This window comes from Astatotilapia calliptera, chromosome 19 (assembly GCF_900246225.1).
Source record: "Astatotilapia calliptera chromosome 19, fAstCal1.2, whole genome shotgun sequence".
NCBI classification, from domain to species: Eukaryota; Metazoa; Chordata; class Actinopteri; order Cichliformes; family Cichlidae; genus Astatotilapia; species Astatotilapia calliptera.
This window is the reverse complement of record NC_039320.1, coordinates 4,313,159-4,340,786: the sequence shown is the minus strand read 5'-3', so window position 1 is coordinate 4,340,786 and position 27,628 is coordinate 4,313,159. Positions and strand designations below refer to the sequence as shown.

At 42.1% G+C, this 27,628-nt stretch overlaps 2 protein-coding genes across 2 annotated transcripts; both read left to right on the top strand.

Annotated features, from left to right (window-relative positions):
• Positions 1-19,070: 19,070 nt before the first annotated feature.
• Positions 19,071-20,902, top strand: LOC113012765 (nanos homolog 1-like). The gene has a single exon (XM_026153093.1). The coding sequence runs from the start codon at positions 19,224-19,226 to the stop codon at positions 19,908-19,910; it is 687 nt and encodes a 228-aa protein (XP_026008878.1). The 5' UTR covers positions 19,071-19,223; the 3' UTR covers positions 19,911-20,902.
• A 2,929-nt stretch (positions 20,903-23,831) lies between these two features.
• On the top strand, positions 23,832-26,857 carry neff2 (neuronal intermediate filament family member 2). Its single transcript, XM_026153091.1, has 3 exons — positions 23,832-25,003; positions 25,472-25,596; positions 25,752-26,857. The coding sequence occupies exons 1-3, from the start codon at positions 23,996-23,998 to the stop codon at positions 25,810-25,812; spliced, it is 1,194 nt and encodes a 397-aa protein (XP_026008876.1). The 5' UTR covers positions 23,832-23,995; the 3' UTR covers positions 25,813-26,857.
• Positions 26,858-27,628: the final 771 nt, after the last annotated feature.

The window sequence follows — 27,628 nt, the reverse complement described above, 5'->3', positions numbered from 1 at the left end:
CCCTTGACAAACTCATCGGTGATAATCTTCAGTTAAACACCAAAAGAAGGAAAGACCTGCTGAAGCCTGAAGGTCCTCACAAGTTTTAATGTTGGGACAATTTGATGGATCATTTAAAGGACAATATGAGCCTTTGTGATTGTTTTAAAAGCTTATCCACAACCATTAATCACAAGACTATTCAAAAGAGGTTTATAAGTAGCAGAGGCTTAAAGAGAACCCTTTCTTTCTGCCACAAAAACAACACATTCGTCCATTTTTTCCACTCTCTTCTACTTCTTTTGTCTGTCTTTTGCACTCGGCTTCTAGCCCATTAGCTCCCATAAATTATGTAAACCTTTGGACAAGGCTTTAATTTAAAAAAGGCAGCTATTTCCTAAAGCAGCAGGGCCACTGTAGATTTTACACTTGCACACACAAAAGGAAAGAATGCATTTGTTTGTTTTGCTGTGGCTCAATGCACATTGAGTACCCTGTTAGTATTAATAGCTACAGCAGGTAAGTCTATGTTGGACTGAATCAAAATAAACTATAGAGCTTTGCCCTGTGGTAGGTTACTGTTGTAGTAAAGGTGGCTGACTCTTTAGGTTTTGGACACCAGTGGAGCTGAATGTTATAGAGACAACTGTTGCTTTTTGGCTTTTTCATGGGAACTCTTCACCATAAGAGAAATTTAAACCTTATCTGACATCATGTGCATATTATCTGTAGGCTTGTTTGTGGTTCCCAGAGGTTCAAAAAGTTGAATAGGAGACAGACCCTTTAGCACCTTTTTTACTTTTAAAGTGAGACTTCAAACCTTTTTGATACAGTTAGAGATGAATCGGGGAATTGTAACAATCCCTCAGTTATGCTATGACACGCTCAGGATCCTGGGAGTCTCCCCATGATACACTGACGACTTCCCCTCTTCCTCTTTTCACTCTCAATGTGTTTATATCTTACTAACCTTTGTCTTCTCTCCCTCCCATACTTTGTTTTGTCCATCTTTGGTTTCCTTTTTTCTCTTCTTTTTCCCCTCACCACCCCACCCAAGTCTGGTGCTACCGGAGGGCTCTTGATAGAGGGGTGCCAAGCGCTCACTTATGGGGGGGAACATGTGATTCTGGAGGTTTTCTCTCTAATACTGTAGTCTTTACCTTCCAATGTAAAACACCTTGATGTGACTGTCGTTGTGAGCCCTTCTTGCTATGAGGCAACAGTGCTAAGCACGTTGTAATGAGTTTGTTCTATCTGAATAAAAACTAATTGGAATTCCTTTTTTTCAGGAATTGCCTGGATTGTTAGAAAAAGCCTCTAACAGTGTCTTTAATGTCTCTAAATGATATCCAGTAATATAGAGCTTCTAACGCATGCTGATAATGGGTAATATAAAAAAAAAAAAACTGTGACATGGCTTTTATAGCACCCAAGTTTTTATGTTTCTGCATTCACATCTGTAATGCCCACTCCTGTTTTATTCATCTAAATAAATTATTCAAGTGTGCAGGCTTCTTTGTGTATATGTGCATAATCTGTATGTTTACACACACACACACACACATGCAGACTACAGGCTGCCGGGGAGGATAATGCCACTGACTTCCTTTGTTGTCCCCTGCTGATAAATGACAGTTTAAAGGTTGAATCTCACATCTCTCTCATCCCTTCCAGACGTGCGCAGGCACAAATTCTGAGCTCGTCACTGTGTTTTGGTCTTTGTCGATGTGATCGATTGAGAGATGGCAGGTATGGGGAGCGGGGCGGCATTAATACGATTAGAGGCTTGTAAACAAAGAAGGCCGCCGGGTTTTTCAAGGCCCCGCCGCTCACAGCGTGATGTAAAGCCGGGCATGCCTTCACCTGCGTTCCCTTCAAGTATTTACGTGACTTAACAGGGGCAGAAATATGTGGCTTCTGTGGAATCATTCAAACATGCAGTCGGGTTGTATTTCATCCAGCAATCGACCTGCATATCCGGAGGTAGCATGTTCAAGGCCATGAAAAATGTCACGGCCTGTAAATCCTCCCATTGTGGCCTGAAGGAGTTTGACTGCCAATAATTGATGCCCACTTCCATACATCACCAGTTCTCAGACCTGTAAAACACGAACGCTTCAAGTCTCACACGGACCTCGTCCAGTGGCTGTCTCCTGTTTTTTGTCAAAAACCAGAGATTAACGTGTACAACGGCGAGCAAAATAACGTCACCATTCATTTGCGGGTTATTCCTTGGATAGTGATTTATAACAGGAGACACTTGTAATAAAATGTAGCCCTCCAGGTTCCTATTTTTTCTTTTTTTTTAACCAAACTGCATGCATCCTGTGCAAATGAAACCTGTTTCCTTTAATATAGATAATCCTGAGTGGCATGTCAGATCAGTTAAAGGCTTTCATTAACGAGAGCTGGTGTTTATAAAACCTGCACAGAACAGTAATTTCCTTCTGATGTTTTTCTCACTCATTCCTCTAAGACATCAATCTAGCCAAACCTATCCCGCCACCACACTAAGCTTTATTGTTTAAACACCTTGTGCGAGCAAGAAAAGTCAAACAAGGCAATTTGCTGTGTAATGTTTACCGCCCAGTTAAGAAGCACTGAGGAGGCTTGTTTATCTCTCTTTTGGTTGTAGAGCCTGTGTAGCAACCAGGATGTCTGGGACGATTTAAGACTTCCTCCTGCCCGCCTGCTCGCTTTGCCTGGTTGAAAATGCTGCAGAGGTTCCATCTATTTCTCCCGTTGTAATGAACCTCCCTGGGGGCCCCGGGCACACCATGTGAAGACGTCTTAGTACCAGAGCGATTCATTACCTTGGAAATGTGAGCTTTTGTTCCGTTTTCAGCAGAGCCCCATTAATCTTGGGCTGCCTCCTGGCATGCAGGCCAGGTACTGCTTAGGTAATTACAGTTAATCATCATTCAGACGTGCACATGGACCATGGGATCCTCAGCGGACTCAGCGAAGGAGCACGTGTCACCCTCCCCCTCGCTCCGTTGTTTACCTCTAACTGTAACCCTGCATCTCAGCTCCTTCTGTAACCAAATCGCCAGAGTTTTGATAATTGTGTCCAGTAAGATTTGGCTTTGCGCAACACTAAACATCCCAATCTCCGCTTTCCCACCCCCCACCTCAAACATATACGCTACCCAGCTGTCACTGCTGCACGAAGCCTACTGTTCACCTGCCGTTTGTGATTGTGATTAATGGACAGATTACAAGAAGGATGATTTTTCAGGAGCAACAAGCAGAAAGAGGCCATCTGTATTTTGGCTTCCTGCAGCCGAAGGACGTGCAGACGACTTCATCACTCAACATTATCGCTGTCTCTGAAAACTGCAAGAACCGTGGTAGATAAAATGTGCTTTTATGTAGGGTGGGAGGCTGATATGTATATTACTCAAAAAGCTGATTTGCACATAATCCAGCTGGCCATTGGATTCAAACCCAGGATATGTTATCAGTTTCTCTGATGACTATGATGATCATCACATCAAAATTTGTCCAACACTTTGGTATTTGATCATACACTTGGCCATTATTAGAAACATCTTTGGGTCATGGTCTAATTGTTTGGTTGCTTAAATGTTTTCACTTCCAACCTGAAATATCGTGGTTGAAATTTAAATCATTAATCCTGTTTATGCGACTTGATCTTGATGATGAAAGATTCATTCATCACATCACAAAACAACATAATAGGTTTCCTGTGCTGCTGTGAGTCATTTTCTACAAGTAAGTGTTGCACTTTTACAAAAGGTTACTATTTTATTATTTTACAACAACAAAAAAACACTTCATATGGTGCTCATTCCCAAAAGAATATCCATTCAAAGGCTTAAAAAAACCCTCTGAAGAATCTTTATCAACTCACTGTCACATATTCCTCTAAAGAGCAGCCACAAACTCTCAGGGTATTGATTAACATTTTAGATGTGAGCTAAGAAGAGAAGCAGTGTGTGCTGTTCTGCCAGTAAAACATGCCCCAAATGGTTTGTTGTTTGAAATTTGAATGAAGATAAACTTGGCGATTAAAAGGCTTCAGCAGCAGAATGAGATTGTTCTATAGACTGGCTGACCTCCTTCAAGGGAACAAAAACAAGCCTAGACTAATTCAAAGAAGACGGTGATGTTGTTTGCTTTGCTTGATTGAAAATGTTTTTAAAAAGTAAACAAACATATGAGCAAAAAAATAAAACCCCAAAGAAACAACAAGCAAAAATACCAACCCCACCTGTTCAAGATTACAATGATCACAAAGTAGGCTGAGGACATTCAGGTCCCGTCTGCTGGAAATGAGAAATGAAAGAGGGCAGGGTCCCGTTATAAGATGTCAAAGGAGACGGGGGAAAAAAGCTTTTGTCAGGGCTGTTTCACACCTGTTGGGTTCTGTGTAGCGTATGCAAAGGAGGAAGACGCTGAAGATTTCCTAACAGTGTGTGTCTCTCCCATAGAGCCAAAAACCTTGTTGGATCCGTGTCAGATCAGATAACGCAGAAGGACAACAATTTGGCAGACAATGCCATTGAAAGGTAAGTATTCTAAACATCTTTTTTGCCTAGGTGCTGAGTCCAAACTCTGTTTGATATCAGCCACTGTCCCTTTAAACCTTCTTGTTCATAACATTAAAAAGCCAAAGAAATGGCTCTTAGCCAGGTACAAAGATACTGATACTCGAGATGCACCGATTATATCAGAATAACAATTTGGCTTAAACATTTCCCCCCTTGTGCTTGCAAACAAAAGTCTTTATGAAGTCTTTCAGCTATTCAGCATTTAGTCATAGCCAGATTAATGTGTCAGACTATGAATGCTAGCGGTATCCAACTACCCACTGCACTAAATGACATGCTCTTTCATTTCCTCTCCACCAGGGATGTCAAACACATTTTTGATCTAAAGTGTGCCGGACCAGTGAAACTACATGATATCCATCCATGATAACCATTCACACTCTTCTTCACAAATGAGAATTACTGTGTGTCTGTGTAGTGAACTCACTGCAAAATCTAATTTCTATAGGTCGATAGTGTCATTTAATTGTTTAACTATTACTTAATTACTGTGGTAATTAGTGGTATGTCTTTATCAATAGGAAAACATGCAACACTTTTGAAAATAAAATGAGAAGTTTAAAATCTATGCACTCCAAATCTGTCTATGTGAGCAGGATTGGAGTCTTTGCTGGGCTAATTCCAGCCCCCGGGCCTTTTGTTTGACACCCTGCTCTCCACCCTTATGAGCTTACTAAATTCATTATAAGTCACTATTCCAGAGTTTCAAAATGTTCCCAATAAAGTGTTTAATTCTGTATGAGCAACACAGTAAATAACTGGACACCATATTTGTGCCCCATTCCTAAACTTGGTTTAAAAAACTCTTATGGGGCTTCCTGCTTTTGGATGTTTTGTGGGATTTATTCAGCGGGAATGATAAGGAATAACACGAGCCCATATCAGTAAAAATGTGAAGTATATAGAATAAGAATAACATAGAATAAAGACATTATCTTTGCTATTAGTTAGAGCGATGATTATGTAACGCTGTTTCAGCTTCTTTGACAGATTTCAGGGTTGAACGTTACAGGAAGGACAAGTTAAGATAACACCTTTCTCAGTGAGGCCTCGCCGGCTGTTTACTTTTGTGTCCTCGCCCCTGCCGCCTACAACCGCGAGACACCTGTCCCTTTGTGTGGCACTTTACACACACACACACGGTGTGCACACATATCCACTGAAACCTATGGGGGTTTCTGCCCAGTCATTTGGCACATTTTTGATGTTGAATCAAAAAAAAAAAAAAGACAAAATGAGCGAACGAGTAGGGAGAGGGAGCAATCTAGGCTTTCCACTCCAGTGAAAGGCACTCTTTGTTGAGCACCCCCACGCACACACACACTCACACAACCATCCCTCCATTTCCACCCTTCAACCCCTCCCCTCTCTCCCCTCCAAAGCCTGGGTGGATTTTTCATTAAATGCTATCAGAAATGTGACTGGTCCTATTCATGGGCAGATGGAGGGCTGGCTGTGCGGCTGGAGACCAATGCCTTCACTGGAGAATGACAGGAATCTGGCCTGTAGGTGAAGATCCGGGCAGACTTTAAAGGACCTGATAAAGGAAGAATAAACAGCAGGAAGCTGCTCTTGTTTGCTTTTTATTTCCTCCTCACATTGCTATTTCCACTGTTATTTTTCTCTGTGTACGCAAGAGGTCCTTTTCCCAGTGCTTAATATGTTTGAAATATTCCTTCAGACTGACGTGTTCTCTCTCCGATTTTCTCCACTAAGTCCTCTTTTGTTTGCAGAGACAAGACAAACAACCTCACCTCTTTTACATTAAGTGGCAGGTCAGTGTTTTACTTGGCTCCTCCAAGTAAGACCTCCTCGTCCTCGTCCTCGCTTTCTTTTTTTCTCCTTTTAACGCTACTTAAGATTTAAGAGCACTCTCCCTAAACAAAACAACATATTGTCCCACTGTCGGCTCAGACAAACAAGGTGACTCGATCCATCCGCTGTTCATTTCTCACCAGAGGAAGCAGATGAACCTCTCATTATTGTTAGAGAGCGCTCGATTATGTCACATGACAATGGGAGGCAGCGGGTTGGAAGAAAACACAAACAATGATTTCCGCAACAGCAATTTAATCCTCCGCCGTTAAAACCTGACACAAAGTGGACAAAGGCGAAGAGGCTGGCACGAATAAACCCCAAATCTGAAGATTAAGAGGGGAAAAAAGGGGGGAATCTTTTGTGTAAAAAGGCCCTTTATCTGCTTTTGAAGTCGGTGAGACCTGCCAGCCCGTCCTCAGCTCCTCTTTGTAACCGGCCCCCATGTCCCACAGCAAACCACCGCCTCGCTTTCATCTGCCCGTCATCTTAGGGGGCAATTAATGCCATTCAGGTCTACACGCAGAGGGAGAGAGAGAGCGAGGAAGAGGGTGGGAAAGCTCATCTACTTGTTGAAGCAGGAACTTGACAACAGTTTAGCCTAGCCTAATTCGCTGCATACGAAGGAAGGCAAGGGAAGTTTCATGATCTGATCGAATTCCGCTCCCCTCTCCTCTCTCCTGTTTTTATTTATATTTGATTGGGGCTTCTGTTTACAGTGAAGCAGCGTGGAAGTCAGCCAGGCTGTTGCTTAATGAATATTTCACTGCCTCCACACAATAAGCCTCCCATGATAGCCCCGTGAATAAGGTCCCGCTCGGCTCTGCAATTCTGCCATGCAGTGTGCAATAACTCCGACTCGCGCTTGATGAAGCTGCGCTTGAGGAGAAGCCTCGGGTTTTACTGTTGACCTTTCTCGCTCTCTGCTGTAGTTCCTTTACTCTGGGGACTCCCACTGTTTCTCCTTTTGCTGCTCTAATGCAGTGGCCTGGGCCCCGGCGTCTCCGAGAGGCAGGGGAAATAAAGCCTCCATTTGCATTACGTAATTTCATGCATTATTCAGAGCTTCAGAGAATCATTTCACCTAGACAACTCCTCAGAGGGCAGTGAGGAGATAACTGTTAGTGACAGGACTGGCTCATGAAATGCAGTGGCTTAACCATGCAATCTGCAGATATTACCCTGGCCTCGATTGGAAATAGACACCGACACGCTTGCACAGATGCGCTCTTAGAGAAATACACACTGGCTCAGTTTCTCTTTCTTTCTTTGTTTTTTTTTTAATCGCCGAGGAGGAACAAGTGATATCAGATGCACATTTTCCTGCTATAGCTGTTTTATGGTGTTGTTGATGTTTCAAGGGGATTTCAAAAACCATGGAAAACTACAAAAGAGATAAGCAGTGCTATCTTTTTCTTCTTCTTCATGAAAAGAAAGCACAAAAGAGGGAAGGATTTTGAATACTGTTAGATAATGATGTTCTATTTCTGCTCGGTGCAGCTCTTCTGCAGCCTATTATGCGGTAGCCTTGTCAAAACGGGGTGCATGTAAAGATTTTATTGTCGTAATCTGTCTTTTTTTAATAGGCCGCATTAGTTTGAAAGTGAAGCTCACAGCAGCAGTGAGTCCATCACGAGGCAAAAAAGAGTGGAGACAAGCCAATTAGTGCAATCAAACAGCCACTGGAGCTCGCAGAGCAGGCTGGATAGCGGAGCTGCTCAGAGAAACTGGACATAGTTTCTTTATTGTGCGTCGCTCACAACAGCACTGAACAGAGCCGCAGAAAGAGCTCGTAGCTCCAGTAGCTCTGCAGTTATCACAGGCAGAAAACAGTGCAGCACAACGCTGCTGAGACATAAAGCCTTCCCCTTCTAATCATAGACAATAGAGTGTATTTCATTAAGCCAGATAATGGTGTGTGCATTTCATTACCATAGATAACTAGGAATATTTAGATGAGGGATGAGGTGCTCATAAAGCGCCAGTTGGTAGCCATGGTAACCTGGATCTTGGCAAACAAAAGAGTCGGGTAGAAATGTTTGCTAGGGGAAGGAAAGAAAAGGGGAGAAAAGAGGGAAGGAGGCAGACAGCGAGGAACCTCGGAGCTAAACACGGTCCCAGGCCAAAGCAACCAAGCCGAACACTTCCATGTTGTTTTTCCTTCCTCCTCTCTGAAAGAGACTCAGGTGACCGCCGTGATCCTCCCTTTGTTCTCAAAAGTTAAATATTCTTCTCTCTGTAGGATACCCTGGATAATTACATGCTAATGTAGCCGCAGGCCAAATAATAAACTTAATCACCCAAATGTGGAAATCAATGTGCGGTAAGAAAACCTACCCATCCATCGAGCTCCGCTTCTGTGGTTATTACAACCCCCACGTGCCCCGTTCGCACTGCCAGTCAAACCTGACTTTATTTCGAGTGAATTTCAAATGGAGATGCTTTCAGACAATAAGAAGGGCCTTGGAGCCTAAATCAGTCCAAACCATGACCTTGACCTTGGGAGATGGTTTTTCATTCATCCTGTTTCAGGGCTGTCAGCTTGAGAACAAAAACCAGGATGGTTTATATTACTGTGGATGATGCTAAGGCAATAGAAATTCATTTCTTTTTGGCAGCGTGCAACATTAAGCTCTGCTCCACAGATGCGAGTCTATCATTGTTAATGTAGAAACATCATTTGGCAGCTCGAAAATTAAAGGTTGGAGTAAATGACAGCTCAATGCAGCTGATTTGGCACCGGCAAAATAAAACATTGATTACAGCCGCTCACATTTTTCATCATAAATTGCCCAGTCGAGCTTCTATACACTATAATTACAAGCTAAGTCACCACTGTTTCGAATAATTGAACAGATTAAAACATTCATTTTACGCCATCCTCTCACATATTCCTAAATGAACATTTTTTTTAAATGTGGCATCAGAAAACACGTACAGGAAAACTGCTTTAGTTCTAGTTGTTTTGCCATTTTTAGTTACTGCTTTCATTTACAGTACTGTGCAAAAGTCTTGAGCCAAATCTCATTTCAATATTTCTTCCAATTAAATGTAAAAACAAACAATCTTGAGCAGCAGTTCTCCAGGTTCTCTGCACAAACAAAAGAAGTCGTCTCAGCTCTCAGCTCCAAAAAGCAATCTACAGCAGATGAACAGCATCTGAAAGTCATGCACTTAAGAAACAGGAAAACATCCAGTAAAAACCAAGAGATTCATCTGAACTGCCTGCTACATCAAAGCCTCATTGCAAATTGTCATACCACAGGACTTACACTGATACACTGTGATATTTTAGCACTTCTTCTCCACTCACCACTTTTCACTCCCCATGTATTTATACAGCATTTTGTATGGGACTAAAGTCACTAAAAGTCCAGGTCTAAGAAATACTGACTGTATATCAGTCTGAACCTGACACTCCTGTGACCAGAAACACTACAACAGATGATGCAGAAAAGAGAAAATAACTACACACCAGCTACACATGGAGTTCAGCCATTAGGTGAAAGCAGATAGGACTCCATATGGTGGGCGATCATTTTCTTGTTACCCCAGCACTCCACATTGGCAGGAATGTAGCACCGCTGTCAGACCTAAAAAAAAATCAGCTTTTTAAACATTTATTTATCCTGGGAGATCTTTTGGAGAGCATACTGAGTATGATTTCTCTAACACCCTGCCTCACATTCAGCTGCACTCATCCATATTTGGGGAGCCTGACTGCAACCTTGATCTGAAAAGCTTGAAGAGCAAATTCAGTTTTTGAGCTGCTATCTCTATTAACGTTTTAAGATCTCATAAAAAAAGGATTTGCATTCTAAGTAGCCTCATCAGGATTATGCATGATTTTAAATTGTATTTAATATAAGACTGGAAATTAGTTTAGACTGAATATGAGTTTCCAGATATGACGCTATGTCATCAAAACTCACTTTATAAATAATATTCACTACTAGCCTTGAAAAACACATCTGAAAATATGGGCTGTATGATGCACCAACTTGCACAGGGAGTATTCGCCCATTGTGAAAAAGCAGGGAGGAACCATTGTCCTGAAATGAGAAAACGATTTTCTCAGATAAACATGGGAAACCAACATGAAGTCTGATATTTCCAGTTAAAACAGGAATGAAACCACAGGTGAAAACACACACACAAACCACAATGAAGCCAGCCTGTGATAGTCAGTCATGATAATGTCGATTCCCCTGATGAAGTATGTGTGGGTGTGTTTGCAGCACCACACTCCAGTCTTGGCCCAGAGTAATAAGATCAGCCTGTTTGGGCCTGACAGGCTGAGCCTCTCTCAGGGTGGCCCATCTGGCCAGCGCCCAAGCCTCGGCGCCAGCCACCGGCTCTACTGTGCAGGGACCCATCTGTGGTCCTGTGTGGTATCGACCACAACACCACCAGGCCTGTTCTCATCTGCACATGGGTCCACCAGTCTGCATATACATGTGAGCTGCAGATGGGATCGTAGGTAAACTAACAACAGCAAATTGCTCTTAGTGATTGTTTTAACCTGAGGTTTGATAAGTACAGCAGAAGAAGAAGAGGAAAAGAACAGCGAAATGAAATGGGTAAATTTGAACCTCGAACTAGCATTAAGGTCACTAAAACATTTAAAGGTACATGCAGAAAGTCCAGCCTGCCATAGGTTTGAAGAACACGAGAAAGTATTCAAGATTACAAATTACAAGCTCCCACAACCCAAAGAACCCTAAAATGTCTGTGTACCTGACACCACAACAACACCACGCCCGGATGGATGATTCTGTAGATGTACCTACAGACAGGTGGATTTAATGTTGTGGTATATTTCCATACCATGAATAACTGTTTTCACATTTTATTTGAGTTGAGTTAAACAAGGGGTTTGTACCTCTTTAACTACTGAGATAAGCAAACTTTAGTAAAGTCCCAAACCTCCACCTCAATATAAAAGCTAGATCAAATGTGACTATGAAGTATCACATGATAGATGTACAAACCGAGAATGACTTTCCCATTCAGCTATTTAAGCCACAAACCCAAATGAACCCAAAGCTGTTCCCTTTAAGTTTACAGTTTCTTTGTAATTCAGTTTCAGGAAACCAAATGCAAGATGAGAGAGAGAGAGAGCACTGACATGACAGCAGCTGCATAGCTGAAAGATCACAAGAGACAGCCGAGCGTGTGCTGATAGGGCCAAGACACATCTGCCTCAGAGATCTAATGGTCTGGAGGTAGGAGGGATTGAGTTCACTGCATTTTAGAGCTAAACTAAAGGGTTTAAGCACGGAGCAAACAAAGGACAACACTTAACTTGCAATAAGCAGATAATCTCACAACTTCATACACAGTGCACTGAACTCACTTTTACTTTACACTGTAGATGCATGCATATGGCATTGTTAGCGGTGTAACCAAATTTATGTGCTTAATCAGTTAGCTTCCAGATGTAATGGGAATATCACCAAAATACTGGACTAGCTAAACAGAATGATAGCGCTAAATGCCTGAAATAGTTTTGTATATCACCCCCCAGCTGTCAGTTCACTACACTGAGTGGGCAGCTTGAAACAGTCTGTGTTCACCATATGTCAAGATTTTGAAACTGGTAAAGGAAAACTCTGACCTGCTAGTTGTCCTAGGTAGGGAAATTGCTATCATATTAACAGCAATACGCTGCAGACTATGATGAAAGTTTGTATGAAATTTCACGTTAAGCTATGCAAAAGCTCCTGAGGGTTTCTAGCCTGAACCAAAATGATAGACTTGGCTAACCAACTGCTTTTGCCACTGGCCAGTACACCAATTCAATTCAATTTTTCAGTTTAATTTATATAACACCACCCACAACATGAGTTACCTCAAGTGCTTTGTACTGTAAGGTAAAGACCCTTGAAAACCTCAACAATCAGACCACCCCTTGTGACCAAGCACTTGGCGACAGTGGGGAAAAAACAGGGGGCAGTTATCTGTTATCTCTGTGACCGGTTGGGGGTGAGGTGAGGGAAACAGGGCAAAACACATGCCATGGAAGAGAGACAGAGATTAATAATAATTAATGATTAAATGCAGATTGGTGTGTAAACACTTAGGTGTCAACCATCATCAGCAAGGAAAGTGCAACACAGACAAGACTTATTATTGACTCTAGTTCAACTCTTTCTGAGGCATCAGTTATTCATTTTTTTATTATCATGACTGTTTTAAAAGCTTTTTCTGAAAATTAATCTATGAGAAAAGTGTGAAACCAATATCTGTGCAGCTACTTTTTAAGTTTTAGGTCAATTGCGCTGACAATTTCTCTGCAGATCACCTCTGCAACTGAGAAATTCATTACTAAGACTTCAATCTCCACAGCACTGGAACCACAGGATATTAAACCTTTTACCTTTACAGTCTCACCATCTTATAGTGCTTTGTTACAAACCATTAAACTCAAGACGGCTGCATTTATTTAAAGCATCGGTGGCCACAATGGCAATTAAAGCCCAGGCATTATGCTCCAACCATAAAATAGATGTAAATATCAGCATTGTTTTAGCAGAGGCTCTTTCTAGCCTGGCTAAAACGCTACAAACGGACTTCAATCACCACGCAGCCCACTCGCCTGGCTGCACAGTTTAAAAGCTTGACACGATGTGTGGGACAATGGTGGCTCTCGAATGCATTGTGAAAATCAGGGCCAATGGAATTTTCCCTGCATCATTAAAAAGGGATTGGCCTGCTCACTGCGTCCATGGAAGTGCCGTTAGTTAACCCAACAAAGGTGCTCTGGCTGGACCCTCAGAGATGAAGGGCATCGCAGGGGCTCAGTGAATCCACTTCTAATCCCCTCTGCCCCATTGTACCGATACACTCTAAGCCCTTTGACCACTTCCCGCTCTAATCTGCAGATTTGGGTGAGTTAAACAAGTTTCTGATCCATGCCCCACAACGTCCCTTCTTCTCTTCCTCTGCTCTCCTTGTGGTGTCATGTTTAGTTACAGCCAGTGACCTCAGCAATGGTCCCTTATTTATTTATTTATTTTTATATATATATATATTTAGGCAACTTTAAAATGGTAAATGGCCTGTGTTTGTATAGCACTTTACTTAGTCCCTATGGACCCCAAAGCACTTTACACTACATTCACATACAGGTGATGGCAAACACAGCTGCCCTGGGGCACACCGACAGAGGCTGCCAGACACTGGCGCCACCTTGCCCTCTGACCACCACCAGTAAGCAACTGGTGAAGTGTCTTGCCCAAGGACACAACAACCGAGACTGTCCAAGCCAGGGCTCGAACTGGCAACCTTCTGATTACAAGACAAACTGCCAACTCTTGAGCCACCATCGCCCCATCATGGAAGGTACTTTGCAAAGCAGGCACAAAATGAAAAAGCTTCATCTGCCATTTTATATCATATTGTTGTTTTTACTTCATCTGCCTTTGTTTTTTATGTGGTGACATAGTAACACACTTTTGGCTTTTGGTCAGACAAAATTAGCCAACTGTAGGCTACACAATAGGGTTAAGCAAGCTATGATTTGTTGCCAAACAAACCCTTAATTTCAATTCAATTTCAATTCAGTTTCATTTATACACCGTCAAATCCCAACAACAAGGTGCTTTATATTGTAAGGTAGACCCAACAATGATACATACAGAGAAAAACCTAACAATCATATGACCCCCCCCCCCCCCCCCCCTATGAGCAAGCACTTTGGCGTCAGTGGGAAGGAAAAAGTCCCCTTTAATAGGAAGAAAACTCCAGCAGAACCAGGCTCAGAAAGAGGCGGCCATCTACAGAAATGACCTGGAATTAGCAATAATCCCAGCCTTTCTTTGAAGATGTGTAAAGTAAAAAAAGAAGAAAATTTGCTGATCTGCTGACTGTTTTATAATTTATCAATGAATCATTTTGCAATATCTGTATATAAAACAAAGAAACTGCCAAACTCCATTGGGATAAGGTGGAACCGTCGTAGGTTTGAGGTGTATGCCAGAGATATCGTTAATTTTAAAACACAATACATGGAACTGCTGATTAATTAGTCCAGCTCTCAATTTTAAGGAATGGATTTTAAAAAGTGTATCGTGGAATCAGCTTTAAATAAAAAAAAAAAATGTCCACCAATCTCAAGGTGTACATGCAGATGAACAGTGCTTTCAGTCATACCACTTCAGCCATGTTGAGAGGGTATTAAGTACATGTGTGTGAATGCGTGAATGCGTGCTGTTGAGGGGAATGGGTGGAGTCTTGGGGTAAGTAATAGCAGGCGGCATTCAGCGAGTTGGTGGTCGTGACAAAGCACTTGACAGGGCGAAAGACACCCCCTAATTTCAGGCTGACCTTGGCTTGTTTAGCGCTCCCTATTGCTGCTGGTGACATTGACACGTGTCTGGGGTTGGGCTGAATCTAGGAGCTGGGGGTCTTGGGGGTGTGTGCAGATGGATGACCGTTAGGGGCGCAGGCTTATATTCCCACGAGAGGAGGCAGAGGTCAGGGATCAAAGCCCCAACTGATTCCCTACCCTAGTCTGTGTCTGGGGACAGACAGAGATTGGGAATGAAATGAAGCTCAGGCTGGCCACATTATGCAGTTTATGTAATTAATGCAGCGGCAGGAATGGCAGGGGTCGGCAGGAGCGGTGGGTGTTTGTGTGCATGTGTATGTTAGCATTGAAGGGAGTGTTGTGTGTGTCTCTTGTGCCAGGCTGCTGTAGCTTGCACAATGAAGCAGTGCAGCTGGCACAAGATTCACACACACACACACACAAACACACTAGAGTCTAGAGAGGTCTTTTAATTAACGGATTTGTTAATTTTCTATTCAACTTGACAGTGATGAATGGGGATGCAGCGGCTGCCCATCTCTGCCTCGGCTGTAGAGCAGACAGAGCTGCCTGGGAGGCCTCTGGGTACCATCATCTCACTCTGGAGCCGTATTTATGCATGAAGATTTTTTTTTAACCCATTGCAAGCCTGAGTCCCTGTATTTATTGTAGCTTTATCTGTGTAAAACAAAGAAGAAAAAACACTAGCTGTGGCTCGCACTCCGCAATGAGCCTGTGTGGAGGCCAGACAGGGCTGTGAAGTAAACACAGTTAAACAATGGCCACATTTTATGTGAACAAAGCAACATTTGTTACTGCTGGTTGGCTACAATGGAAGTAGTGATTACTTATTGTTATCTTGGCCAGTTACCAGTTTAAGCTTATCATTCATTGTTTTCAAGTGACTCTTATTGCTTAAAATGTAAATGACACATTGAAACCTAGTAATTTACCACAGCATATTTCTTATCAATGACGTCCATTTAAACGCAAAATATAGCAGTAACAAAGGCAACGCCCCTTTGTGTTTTCCTTAGGAGCATATTGAATGTAAGAAAATCACATGTGCACAATGTTCGTTAATACGATAGGATATATCAGAGGTGACGATAGCGTTTGATCGTATTACTTCTGCTCTGACGTTACACTTTACACTCACGTTCCAAAAAACATAAATCAAGTACCGTAGGTTTATTCCATCTTTCAGAGAGCAGACCAGCACTGGGCTGCAACTATATTAAAGCTGCAGTAGATGACTACCAGTGATTTAAAATATGTTAGCTTCTCTTAAAGACGTAACATTTAAATCCACAATAAGAGCCACCTTGTTTTCTTTTGTCTTGCTGTGTGGGGTTTGCATGGCTTCACTGTGCCTGCTAGTGAAGCTGCTTCCTCCCACAGTAAAAGACATGCTCTGTGGTTAATTGGTGATTTCAAACTGGCCGTAGGTTTGGATGTGAGTGTGTGTGCTTGTCTCACTTTCTGTGTTGGCCCCATGACAGCTGGGATAGATTCTGGCAGCCCCGTAAGCTTAAGCTAAGAAAATGGATGCAGTTAACTGCACCATGACTTACTAACTAATCAAACATTTCTCTTCTTTACTGCTTTATTGTGTGAAGCACCTGTGAGCTGACCTGTCTTTTAAAAGGCTTTTTATAAATGAACTTGCCTATTCTCCTCTCATGCCAGAAACCTTTCTGCTGTTGCCCTGCTATAGTGTGAGTCTGAAATGAAATCTTCTAATGTAAAAATAAATAAATTTCATATTCATTATCAATACTTCCTTTGTTGCTGCCAAACACGTTTTGCATTAAGAATAATAAAGGGTAGGCCCAAAGCAGCAGAGCCACATGTCATATTGGCCCCCGCGCAATTTATCCATTGTGATATGGCAGCCATTCATCTTTTAAATGCTCTCTCATGATTTCCTTTGTGCATGCAGAGCTGGAGGTGACCTTGAAAAGAGACCATGTGGTGTATTCTGATGATAATTTATTCTCACATACAAGAAACTGTCTCGCTAACATGATTTTCTTCATGCTTTTGCGCCGTCTTACACTCACTGGAAACTTTTGCAGCAGCAGCGAATGTAATCGCTTTTAAAAGAAGCCTTCCCAGGATTTATAGGCCCGTGCAAATTTTGGATGCACGCATATTTTCTTGAAGATTTTGGCATGATTTAGAATGAAACTCACCCCCCCCCCCCCTTTTGTGACCCAAATACAGGTCTTATTCCACAATATATATACCCAGCGGCTGAACATGAACCTATAAACAAGCACATTTATAAGGCGCACCAAAGTGGCTTACAAAACGACGCCGTTTCTGTTTTCCTGTAAACGAATCGCAGAATCATATCCACAGACTAAGTCTTAATCTGCAGCAGACCGTTACGGGTTTTATTTCATCAATGAAAACCACAGTCAGAAAATTAATCTGAGCTCCAATTTGAAAATATAAGACATGCAAATGACTTCTGTCTCAATTTTCACTGTCCTTAATATTTCACTTGAGGGTGTGACAAAAATAGTAACACTGTCATTGTCCCAGCAGTCGGGCCAGTTATCAAGCTCTTTTTTTGGGCGCCCTCCTTACAGGGCTTTGACTGACACACACACACACGCGTGCACACACACACACACACACACACACACACAGATGTGGCACACTCCTTTTTAATGCATATTAATGAAGTTAAACGGCCTGCTACAGGGACGAGACAATGGAGCAGAGGAGGACTGGTTGTGAGCACCAAGCCGTGGGCTCAGGGGAAGCAGAACATGTGCAGCTTCATGCAGAAGTGACAGGTTCATCATCGGTGAAGGATGGAATCTGCTACAGTGGTCAAGCACAAGATGTTTTTTGTGTGTGCGCACTTAAAGGTCACTGCTTCTTGAGGCGTTACATGACTATGTCCTACACTTTTTGAATTTTCCTAGTTCCACTATGTGGCACTCTTTGATTTTTTGTCTCTTCAGCTACTGATGTATCCCCAACTCATTCAAACTAGAAAGTTATTGTCATTAAAGTTGTATAAGGCATTGCAAAAAACAAACTTTTGGGACTTTTAGTCTAAGGAACAAGCATTAGATCAATTCCCATATGCCCATATGCACAAAAGAGGTTTTGGTTGCTGTAGCGATTCCTCTATCCATATTGGTTATAAGACTCATTCATAATGTGGTTCCAGTATGAGATATGGTAGGACAAAGTCTAATATGACCTATTCTTTAAGACACATCATAATCTATTGTTCAGGGCTTGTGACCTCCCTCCCTCCCTAAATCAAAGAGTTCCTACTTGTGACACCTTGTGACAGTTTTGGCATCTTTGTGACTTTTGCTTTTCAGGCTATGTTATATTGATATTAACAAGCCTCGATTCACAAGATGAAGATTAAAAAAGAAGCTAAACAAATATCTTATTTAATGTCATCAAAAGTGCAATAGAGCGCAGATGGAAAATTCAACCCTCCTGCCACGATTCTGTGGCTGTGGAGACAAATCTGAGAAAATAAGTCAAGTCTGCTGTGCTGAATTGAGTCTTTAAGAATGAAAATATAAGCATGTATCATTCAAATGTAAGGCGGTTTGTCGATTGGTGTGACACAAACAAGGCGAGATTATTCTTATGACTCTTGTGTTGCCCTCGGGATTCCCATATATTTGTTTGCCATTCACCTAGGGGTCATTTCTGACCCGAGGACAACACAAGGGTTAAATATGATGCTGGTCTGAGCAGCACTGTTATTAAAAACCAACCAACTACACAAATCCAGTTTGACAAATATCACAATATCTGCATGGATAACAACTTCACCAGGCTGCACTGTAAATCTTTGGTCAGAAAGATCATTCACACTGTTTAGAACCACAATCTGTACTCTCGGTGTGAACTGTTACCATCGGGAGGATGATACAGAATTCTGCAGAGCAGAATGACTTTTTAAGAACTCCTTTGACCCTCTATCACGTAAAATTTTAAAAAGCAGCTTAGAAAAAGTTGTGGAAACAAAAAATACACTGGAAGACAGGTCAAATCCACTCTGATCTATCTATCTATCTATCTATCTATCTATCTATCTATCTATCTATCTATCTATCTATCTATCTATCTATCTATACTAAAAAGCAAAAGGGGGAAAGTAAATTGACAATATGTCATAAAACCAGTCACATCTTGAGTTCAACAGAGTAACAGCTGATTTCTTTCAAACCCAACCAACAGGGTAGCTTACTTTCTTTTAACACAAAGAGATTTCGGTGCTAATCGTCATATTATGGGAGGGGAAATGATTTCCTAGCTCAGTCACTCCCTGCTCTGTAGACCCTCCTATGGGGCCACAGAGAAAATCAACTTGAACCAAACCACGCCCCCGTGTTTTATTCTGGGCAACTTAACAGCGCCTGCATGCTCAATGTTCTGCAAAGTAAACCCAGCAGGAGCAGAGAGAGGAACCCTCCACTGGATCCTCATGCTGACAGCCATCCAATCCAAAACGCCTATTCACTAGTGTGGACGTTAAACTGTGCGGCTCTGACAGGATGGATTTCTTAGACCGCGGTTACCTGGACGCGCGGTCTCCTTATGATTACACCTTTAATTTTTGGAACGACTACCTCGGGCTGTCGACACTTGTCGCCAAAAATAAGATCAACAGTCCGCCCTTCAGCCCTAACTCTATAACCGAGTCTCTTAAAGCGACTTTGGGACTGGAGGACGATTCCCCGGTTTGCTCCTGCGTAATTGGGCACGGCAGGGACACCAACGACGGACCCTTGGACTGCTACTGCGCGGCCCCGAGCTCCCCGCCAATCTCTATCTATGATCTCAAAGAGCGCATCTCGCTTCTCAGGCCATACGAACACCTTGCTAGTGATTCGCAGCTGGGGGACAGAGATACCCCCTCGTACAAGGGAAGCTTCTCTGGCTTCGACCTGCTCGCCATGGACCGAAGACGCAAACAGGCTCAGAGGGGCAAACCGGAGCCCAAAGTGTGCGTCTTCTGTCGGAATAACGGCGCACCAGAGGAAGTTTACGGCACCCATATCCTGAAGACAGTGGACGGCAGAGTGCTTTGCCCCATCCTCCGGGCGTACACCTGCCCCCTCTGCAGTGCCAACGGTGACAATGCGCACACCATCAAGTACTGCCCGCTTTCTAAAGACCAGCCGAGCCAGAGAGTGGCAAAGGGGGGCAGAGCGATTGGCAAACGGCTGAAAATCTTCTGAGCGAGCAGATGAAGTTAATGACGTTTGAGTGGCACTGTCTGAAATTACTAATGTCTGTGGCAGTAAAATCGCTCCATTTGACGCACAAGACAAGTCTGGAAAAAGAAAGAAACGATCTGAAGAAATACGATTTCTATTCTTTTTTTTTTCTTTTTGTACATGTAACAGCTTCATTTCCAATGTTTCTGTCTATACTGTAACTGTGGGCACATAGTTTACACTTGGACGCACTGCGCGTAATATAACCCCCAGCACTCTTTAAAGACTTGGTGATTAAAAAAATGAACCAAAGTACTGTACAGATCGACCTGTGAATGATCGCCTTCATGCTATAATCAGAAGTTGCTGTGTTTCAAGTAACGCAGTGCCAGTGCAAACAGCCCAGCAGTCAGCGGGCTGCTCTTGCCAACATAAATGAATATGCAGCACTCCTGATATGAGGTGAATGTTTAGTCCCACAACCCATTGGCCCCATGGATGTAAGAAGTGTGACAGGCCGTGCAAGAGATGCAAGATCTACTTCTTTATGTCCTGCACATGTTTTTTCTCCCTTCCTTGAGATCTATGTTTTCTACCAAAGGAATACACTTTTTGTATTGCAACTTAGCCTAAAGGTAAATTTCTGTAGTTTATACGTCGCTCATGTCTGATATTCTTTATGTGATTTCGTGTAAATAGGTATCTTACACATTTCAAGTGAATGTAAAACACTGGAGGTGAGATCTGACTTTCATTTCTGTCATATAGTTCAAGTACACACACTGACTTGTTTTTGTTTTGTTTCTTTAAACGTGGAAATGTGCACCTGCAATTCTTGTAAACGTACAAACGATTTTAGCAATGAAAAGCCTGACATTCCAAAGTCTATCTGTCAACTAAAATGTTTTATGTACTTATTTTTACCTTATGTACCACTGGGAAATATATTCGCTGTAAATGACCTCTGAATAAACATGGGATTTGCAGATTTCTTTGACTGTACGAGACTCGCTGACACGATCATGATTATGGTAGCTGTAGGCAGAGCCTGCAGCAGGTGATGACAGCATCTTAAGTTGAGCGTATGCTGTCAAAGGTAAGTGGGGAAATACATTTATTCACAAAACTATTTCATCTGGAACCATCTACAGCTGCCACACTGACATGCAGTGCAACTGCGCCACCTAGTGCTCAAAGCCTTGAACGCTTGAATGCAGATATCACTAAAAACGTCTTTAGACAAAACTTTAAGTCATTCTTTCTCTTTTTATTTTTTAAATTTAGGGTCTATGTGTCTCTTTTAAAGTCCGCTCTGGTTGATAACATTTTTTAAGCGCTGATCTTATTACAGAAACCCCCTAAAATCTTCATTCAGATGAGTATGTTATTGTTTTCACATCCGCCAAGTAGGTCATGTGACCGGCTCAGTTTTCTGCCTAAGCATCTTTTTATTCATAGAATTTGTAAAAGAAACAAAAAACAAAATAATAAAATAAAAAATAAAATCGGAGTTTCAAGTTTTGATCCAGGAATTTTTTAAGGGATTTATTATCGTCATGAGATGAGGTAAAATCATATATTATCTTATATGTACATGTAATATCGTCACAAATACATTAAATTAAAAAAACCCAAAAAACTGAAAGACGTTGTCTTGATGTTCTCAAGAAAATATTCCCAGCTCATCTGGATCCAGATATCCTACTGAATAAGGACTGGATCTAAGTTCATGTGTGGTGTGGAGGAATGCACTCTAGGACTGGTCTTTATTGCTTAAGTGAATATGGTACTTTAAATATGGAATTCACCCTTCCACACCTGAACCATGAAAGATTTCCCAAAAAATCTTTCAGGGGGGCGCATGTGATATCATGTCATGGTTGAGGAAGCAGATAATATCACTTCACCCTCCACTGGTCACGGCAGATGGTTGGACGTCCCTGAGCCTGGTTCTGCTTGAGGTGTCTTCCTGTTAAATAAGAGATTTTCCTTCCCACTGTCGCCAGGTGCTTGCTCGTTTGATTATTATGTTTTCTTCTTTCTAGCTCTTTAACTTACAAAAACACTTAGAGGCGACTGTTGTTGTGACAACTGAATTATATAATATCATTAATGGCTGTGTTCAAACATCTCAGTGAGACATGACAGGACACGGAAACAAAAGCAGCATAAGGAGTCTGTTATTAAATGGTTTACACTTTAAAGCCTTATGTTTTCTTCTAAATCAAGACTATATTTTGTTCAGGATTATTCACAGACCCTTTTAGCCAAGAGCATTTTCATTGCAAAGAATTACAGCTGGTATTTGGCAGAAACTCCTAAATAAAACTTGTGCAGTAAAAGTCTATAGATTTCTGTAATAACTGTCACATATTTTATGAAAGATATTGGCAGTAACATTTTTGATATATAATGTTGTTTTTACAAATCAATTTGAATTGAGCTAACGCACTGACCACAGCAGAGACTTAGAAATTTAACACATTTTGCTTCTCTCTAATATAATAACACTTATGCATTTCACACAGAAATATGTAAAACAACAATCCAATAGCCTCTATTGGGGACTACAGTAAACTACAACGTTACCAATAATGTTACTTCCATGCGGTATAAAGGCCGAATGCTGCCACCTAGTGGCACCGTGTAGCTTATCAGTGTTTTTTAAGGTTTAAGTTAAAATGTGACGTTTAAAATACTCATAAAAGCACCAAAAAAAAAAAATAGTTTTCCCGCCTAATAAAAAAAACCCTTTAATATAAGCAATAAAGCATGGCACTTCATTCTCAAAATGTTTTGTGAGTATCTTGCCTTTCACAGGATGCTGGATGGATTCTCAAAGTTGTAACAGAGTTGTCTTTTTTTAAATGTTTTGCAGACCTTGCTGACATCTGTAGAAACATTTGCTGTGAAAAACAGAGTAAAGTGTTTTCTTTAATGGCCAATAAACATGAGCAGGAATTGTAACCATTCGCTAGATCAGCCTGATGCCTCTTTTTAAGTAAATACTAAGGCTGATTAGGCATAAAGTCTGACTCATCTCTGAGTGTTAAACAGCCGGAGGGTTTCTGTGTGTCAGCACATACAGATACTGTAGCACTTTCTTCTTCAGTGGTGTCTCCCACACACACTGTCAGAGTCAGGACAGCTGAAGAACATCCCTGACTCATCAGTTTGCATTAATTAGATCAAACAGATATGTCTACAGACACTCTGGAAATAAAAGTAGTATAAGGGTAATTGTAGGAGGGTGTATATCTACAAAGATCTTTCACAGCAACAGCACAGATGGCAGTTAAGAAAGACGACAATCTAGAGGAAACGTGAATAAGTAATTGTTTGTTAAATATCTCAAAAAGCAATAACCAACAATGAACCATGTGTTCAGTTCCTATTATTATTATTTTTTTAAATGTAGTACACGTCCACCACAAATCCATCTGATGTCATCTATGTATTCATCTCTGTAGTAATTATTAAATATTGTTCCCTGGAGCATTAAATGCTTTAAATAACTGTCTGTTCCTTATGGTATATGCCCTTATTCTCTCTATTACTAGTACTATTGATTTTCTCTGACTGGGTTGGGGAGAAGTCTTTGTTTCAAGTCATTTTCATATGTTCTATCCCAGGTTTCTTTTATATTTAATCTAAGCAAGTACCCTGCTTGATAATGCAATTGAGCCTGTGCTGAGCGTATAAAGTAAAATACCACCTTTGGGAATTTATAGAGGGATAACAATGATTGATTTCAATGCTATTTTGGAGCACATTAAATAAAAATCTGCCCTACTGCACATTCACTGCCTGCTGTGGCTGAAAGTGAATCTCCAAACCAAGCTGCTCTCGCTTCACTGCAGCAGCCTGCTATTGGCCTGGTGAATGCTGACAGCGCTGATGTTTCTCTGTGTTGGAGGGGGGGAGCAACGTGACTCTATAAAAGCTCAGGATCTGCAGCATCACTGAACTGGTGCAGTGCAAAAGCGCTCACTCATCCACACCGATGGTGTGCAGAACAAGGGGGACATAAAAAAAAAAAACCTTCTGAAACATACATTTCCTTTTCTTAAACAAACAAACAAAAAAATCCACAACAAAACTTCATCATGAGCTACGATTCCTTCTTCTCCACCCGCCGCCCTTGGGACAGCTACAAAGGCTCCCGAACCACCACCAAATCCTCCGTGTCTTCATCTCTCTACCCTTCTTCACGAGCTCCTCCATCTGGTAAGAGGATCCTAAGGACCTCCTCCTCTTCCTTTCCAGATGGATCTCAGAGGATGAACCTGGCTCAAGCCAGCTCTCTAAACACAGAGCTGCTGGGCCTGCGCTCCCAGGAGAGGGCACAGCTTGTGGACCTGAATGATCGATTCGCCACCTACATTGAGAAGGTGAGGCACCTCGAGCTGCAGAACCGAGCCCTACTGGCTGAACTAGATGCGCTGAAGAGGCGGCAGAACGATCCGTCCCGTCTGCAGGCGCTCTATGAAGGTGAGGCACGGAGTTTGAGGGCCATGATTGACTCAGAGAATGGGGAGAAGATGAGGATGGAGGCAGAGAAGGACTACCTGCGCGATGTGTATGAGCAGATGAAGGAGCGCTATGAGGAGGAGGCACAGCGGCGCATGGATGCCGAGGAGGCCCTGCAGAGGGCCAAAGAGGAGGCGAGCAGGGCCGTGGTCTACAACTGTGATGCAGAAGCCACTGTGGCCTCCCTGTGCGATGAGATGGTGTTCCTGAAGAAAGTCTTTGCAGAGGAGCAAGCAGAGCTGCAGGCCCAGCTGCAGGTGGCCAACATCAGCATAGACATGGAGGTGTCCCGGCCTGATCTGTCCACCGCGCTGCGAGACATCAGGGCTCAGTACGAGCGGCTGGCGCACAAGAACATGCAGGCCGCCGAGGAGTGGTACCAGAGCAAGTTTGCAAGCGTGGCAGAGATGGCCAGCAAAAACAACGAGGCCGTGCACGCCATCCGGGAGGAGACCATGGAGTACCGGAGACTGCTCCAGTCCCGCTCCTCGGAGATCGAGGCACTCCGGAATGTCATCGACTCCCTGAATAAGCAACTGGAAGATCTGGAAGAAACACAGGCGAAGGAGGTGGAAAAGTACCAGGTGAGGCAAAGAACCAGGGAAATTAGAGCCTGCATAGGGAGAATGGAGCTCAGCCTTATTCTCCAACATGCATTTTATTTTCAGACTTACAGCCTTCTTCCTTTGGCTATTTTTAGAGTCTTTCTTCTGAAATAGTGCTGCAGAGAACTGAAAAGGTGGTGTTTACATGGTTAACCAGCACAGCTAAAAAGGAAGCTCAGAAAGCAGCAAGAAGAAATGATGTTTCTTTCATCTACAGGATGACATGTAGATATATTCTCTGCAGCAGCTAACCCTCCCTGTGCTCTACTGCACAGCAGGAAATAATGACAGGCTCACAGTGCAGGTGAACGTCTGCAAAGTTAAAGTCGAAACAAACTGGGAGAGCACACCAAAGCAGCTACTCTCGCTTACCATTGCCCTGCTTGAAGCAGACTGTTGCTAACTGTGACACTTAAACTGAGCTGAAGTGGTTTTTTACTTTTACAGATGAGGATAAGTGAGCTGGAGCGCAATATTGCTGAAGCTAAGCAGGAGATGGCGCGCTACCTGAGAGAGTACCAAGACCTTCTCAATGTGAAGATGGCCCTTGACATTGAAATAGCAGCATACAGGTGACACACACCCTTCTTCCTGCTCATCTACACCGACAGTGTTTGTTTTCAGTAAAGTTTCATGATCTTTTTTCTTACTTTATCTTAATTTGTCTTACTTCAGCTATATATAAAGACATAAACAGCAAACAATCTGTTTTCCTTTACTTTCACAGGAAACTCCTGGAGGGGGAGGAGATTCGTCTGGCGTACCCTTCCCTTCCTGCTCTAAATTAAAACCCTAAATGCCACCGACCCTGGCATAAATCGAGTATATCTTCTTACCCGTTCATCTTTAAGCTGAACATCCTGAGAATTCCTCCCTAACATGACCTCTCTCCCTCTTTCATGCTCTTCCCTTCGCTTTCCCTGCAAAATTTATTTCATCTTTACCCAAAAAATCCCAAACTACAAATCAAAGCTCACCTTTCTCAAGACCGCTGTGCCCTTGTGCTAAACAAGAGGTCCACCAGAAGTCCCCCTTCTTCTACACACATTCTGACACTACACATCAAGTAGAAGGCAAACTGCGAAGGGCAGAGTGGCTGCACTGCATTAGTTACACGTCTGCGTTGGACAGCAGCGTTGTTTTGGTGGAGTTCCTCTCAGTCAGACACGTATGACATTCAAGACAACAGTAGAGTAAACCATCTGACCTTTCCGAACCCTCGTTGTGCAAACACCTGACCAATTGTTTGTTAACGAGGATGTAAAAAACCCAACCTATAACTCTCAGTGCTTGGATTTTATATGTGTTTGAGCTGATTTTCCTCAAGGAACTCTTCCAATCAATGAATGTCCTGCATCCCTGGTTTTGTAGTAGTAGTAGTTGTATTAGTAGTCAGTGAACCAGTAACCTTAAAATTTTCTTTTCATTATGTTATCGAGTCATTTGTGTCCTTTTTAGTTTGTCTTCCTCTGCATTGACGTCTACACAAAAGCTGTAAGCAACAAATCAGAGTGAATTTGGGCCTTCCTACTTTTCAGCAAAAACCAATCTGGACATTTAAATGCTGCAGAAGACTAATTGTTACTGGTTCCACCTTATGATCACGTACTGTGTCTTTGAGTCTAACTACACTAGATTTGTTTTGTCCTGTAAGTTCATTCCCAGCTAACCAGTGAAGCCGAAAGATAACTGCAGGAGCTCCTTGTTGTTTGTCTGCTGATCGTAGATCTATGTGGTGCTTTACATCTGTGAAAGTAATACAAAGTCTGCACCTGTAACTGGTGTACCTGTAACAGCCGGCAACAAGCTGAATAAACATATAACTCACCTGCAGCATGTGTCATATTTTTTAGTTTCATTTCACACCTTTAAAGATGTTTAGGAGACAAAAAGCTAAAGCACACACCCTGACATCAATGCAGCCTAATTTTAGCTCCAGATGCAAGTTAATAAACTTACCTGTTAGGCATTAGCAGTTGAATGACACCTTCTAATGTCCAAAATACATATTAAAGGTAAAAAAACTTTTAATCACCAATTTACAAAGCTCAACATCATTCCTTAGTAACACAAATGTGTCCAAAATAATGTCTCATTCAATCATATTTGGGGTTTTGTCAAATATTAAAGACATTCTGGGAAATTAGAAAATAAAATGTGCAGGAATGATAAAATAATTGCAACTACCATTTGATACCTGAGACCAGGTTTGTTTTTTTTATTTGTGTTTAAGGCTGCTGTAAATATCCTACTTGAAAATCCCATATAACAGTAACAATGGTGCCATTTTGCTGTTTAAGATTGCATTCCCACACAGTTTCTTTTTACTTACAGCGCTCAATGTCACCGACCGACACACAGCGGCACTGCACCATTTCCCATCATTCCATGCTGCTGGTAAGGCGTCTCTACCTGTAATGTGTTGATATATTGCCTCAGCAGGATCATCAGTCACCGGTCTGACATCAGGCGTCAAGCTGCTCAACCTTGAAAGAAAGAAGAAGAATCACGAAGACAACAAATGTATACATACAGCTATATTTCCTCTTAAGTGGGCTGAACTAATGAAGCTATTGCCTAAAAAGCTTTCAAAATACACATCAA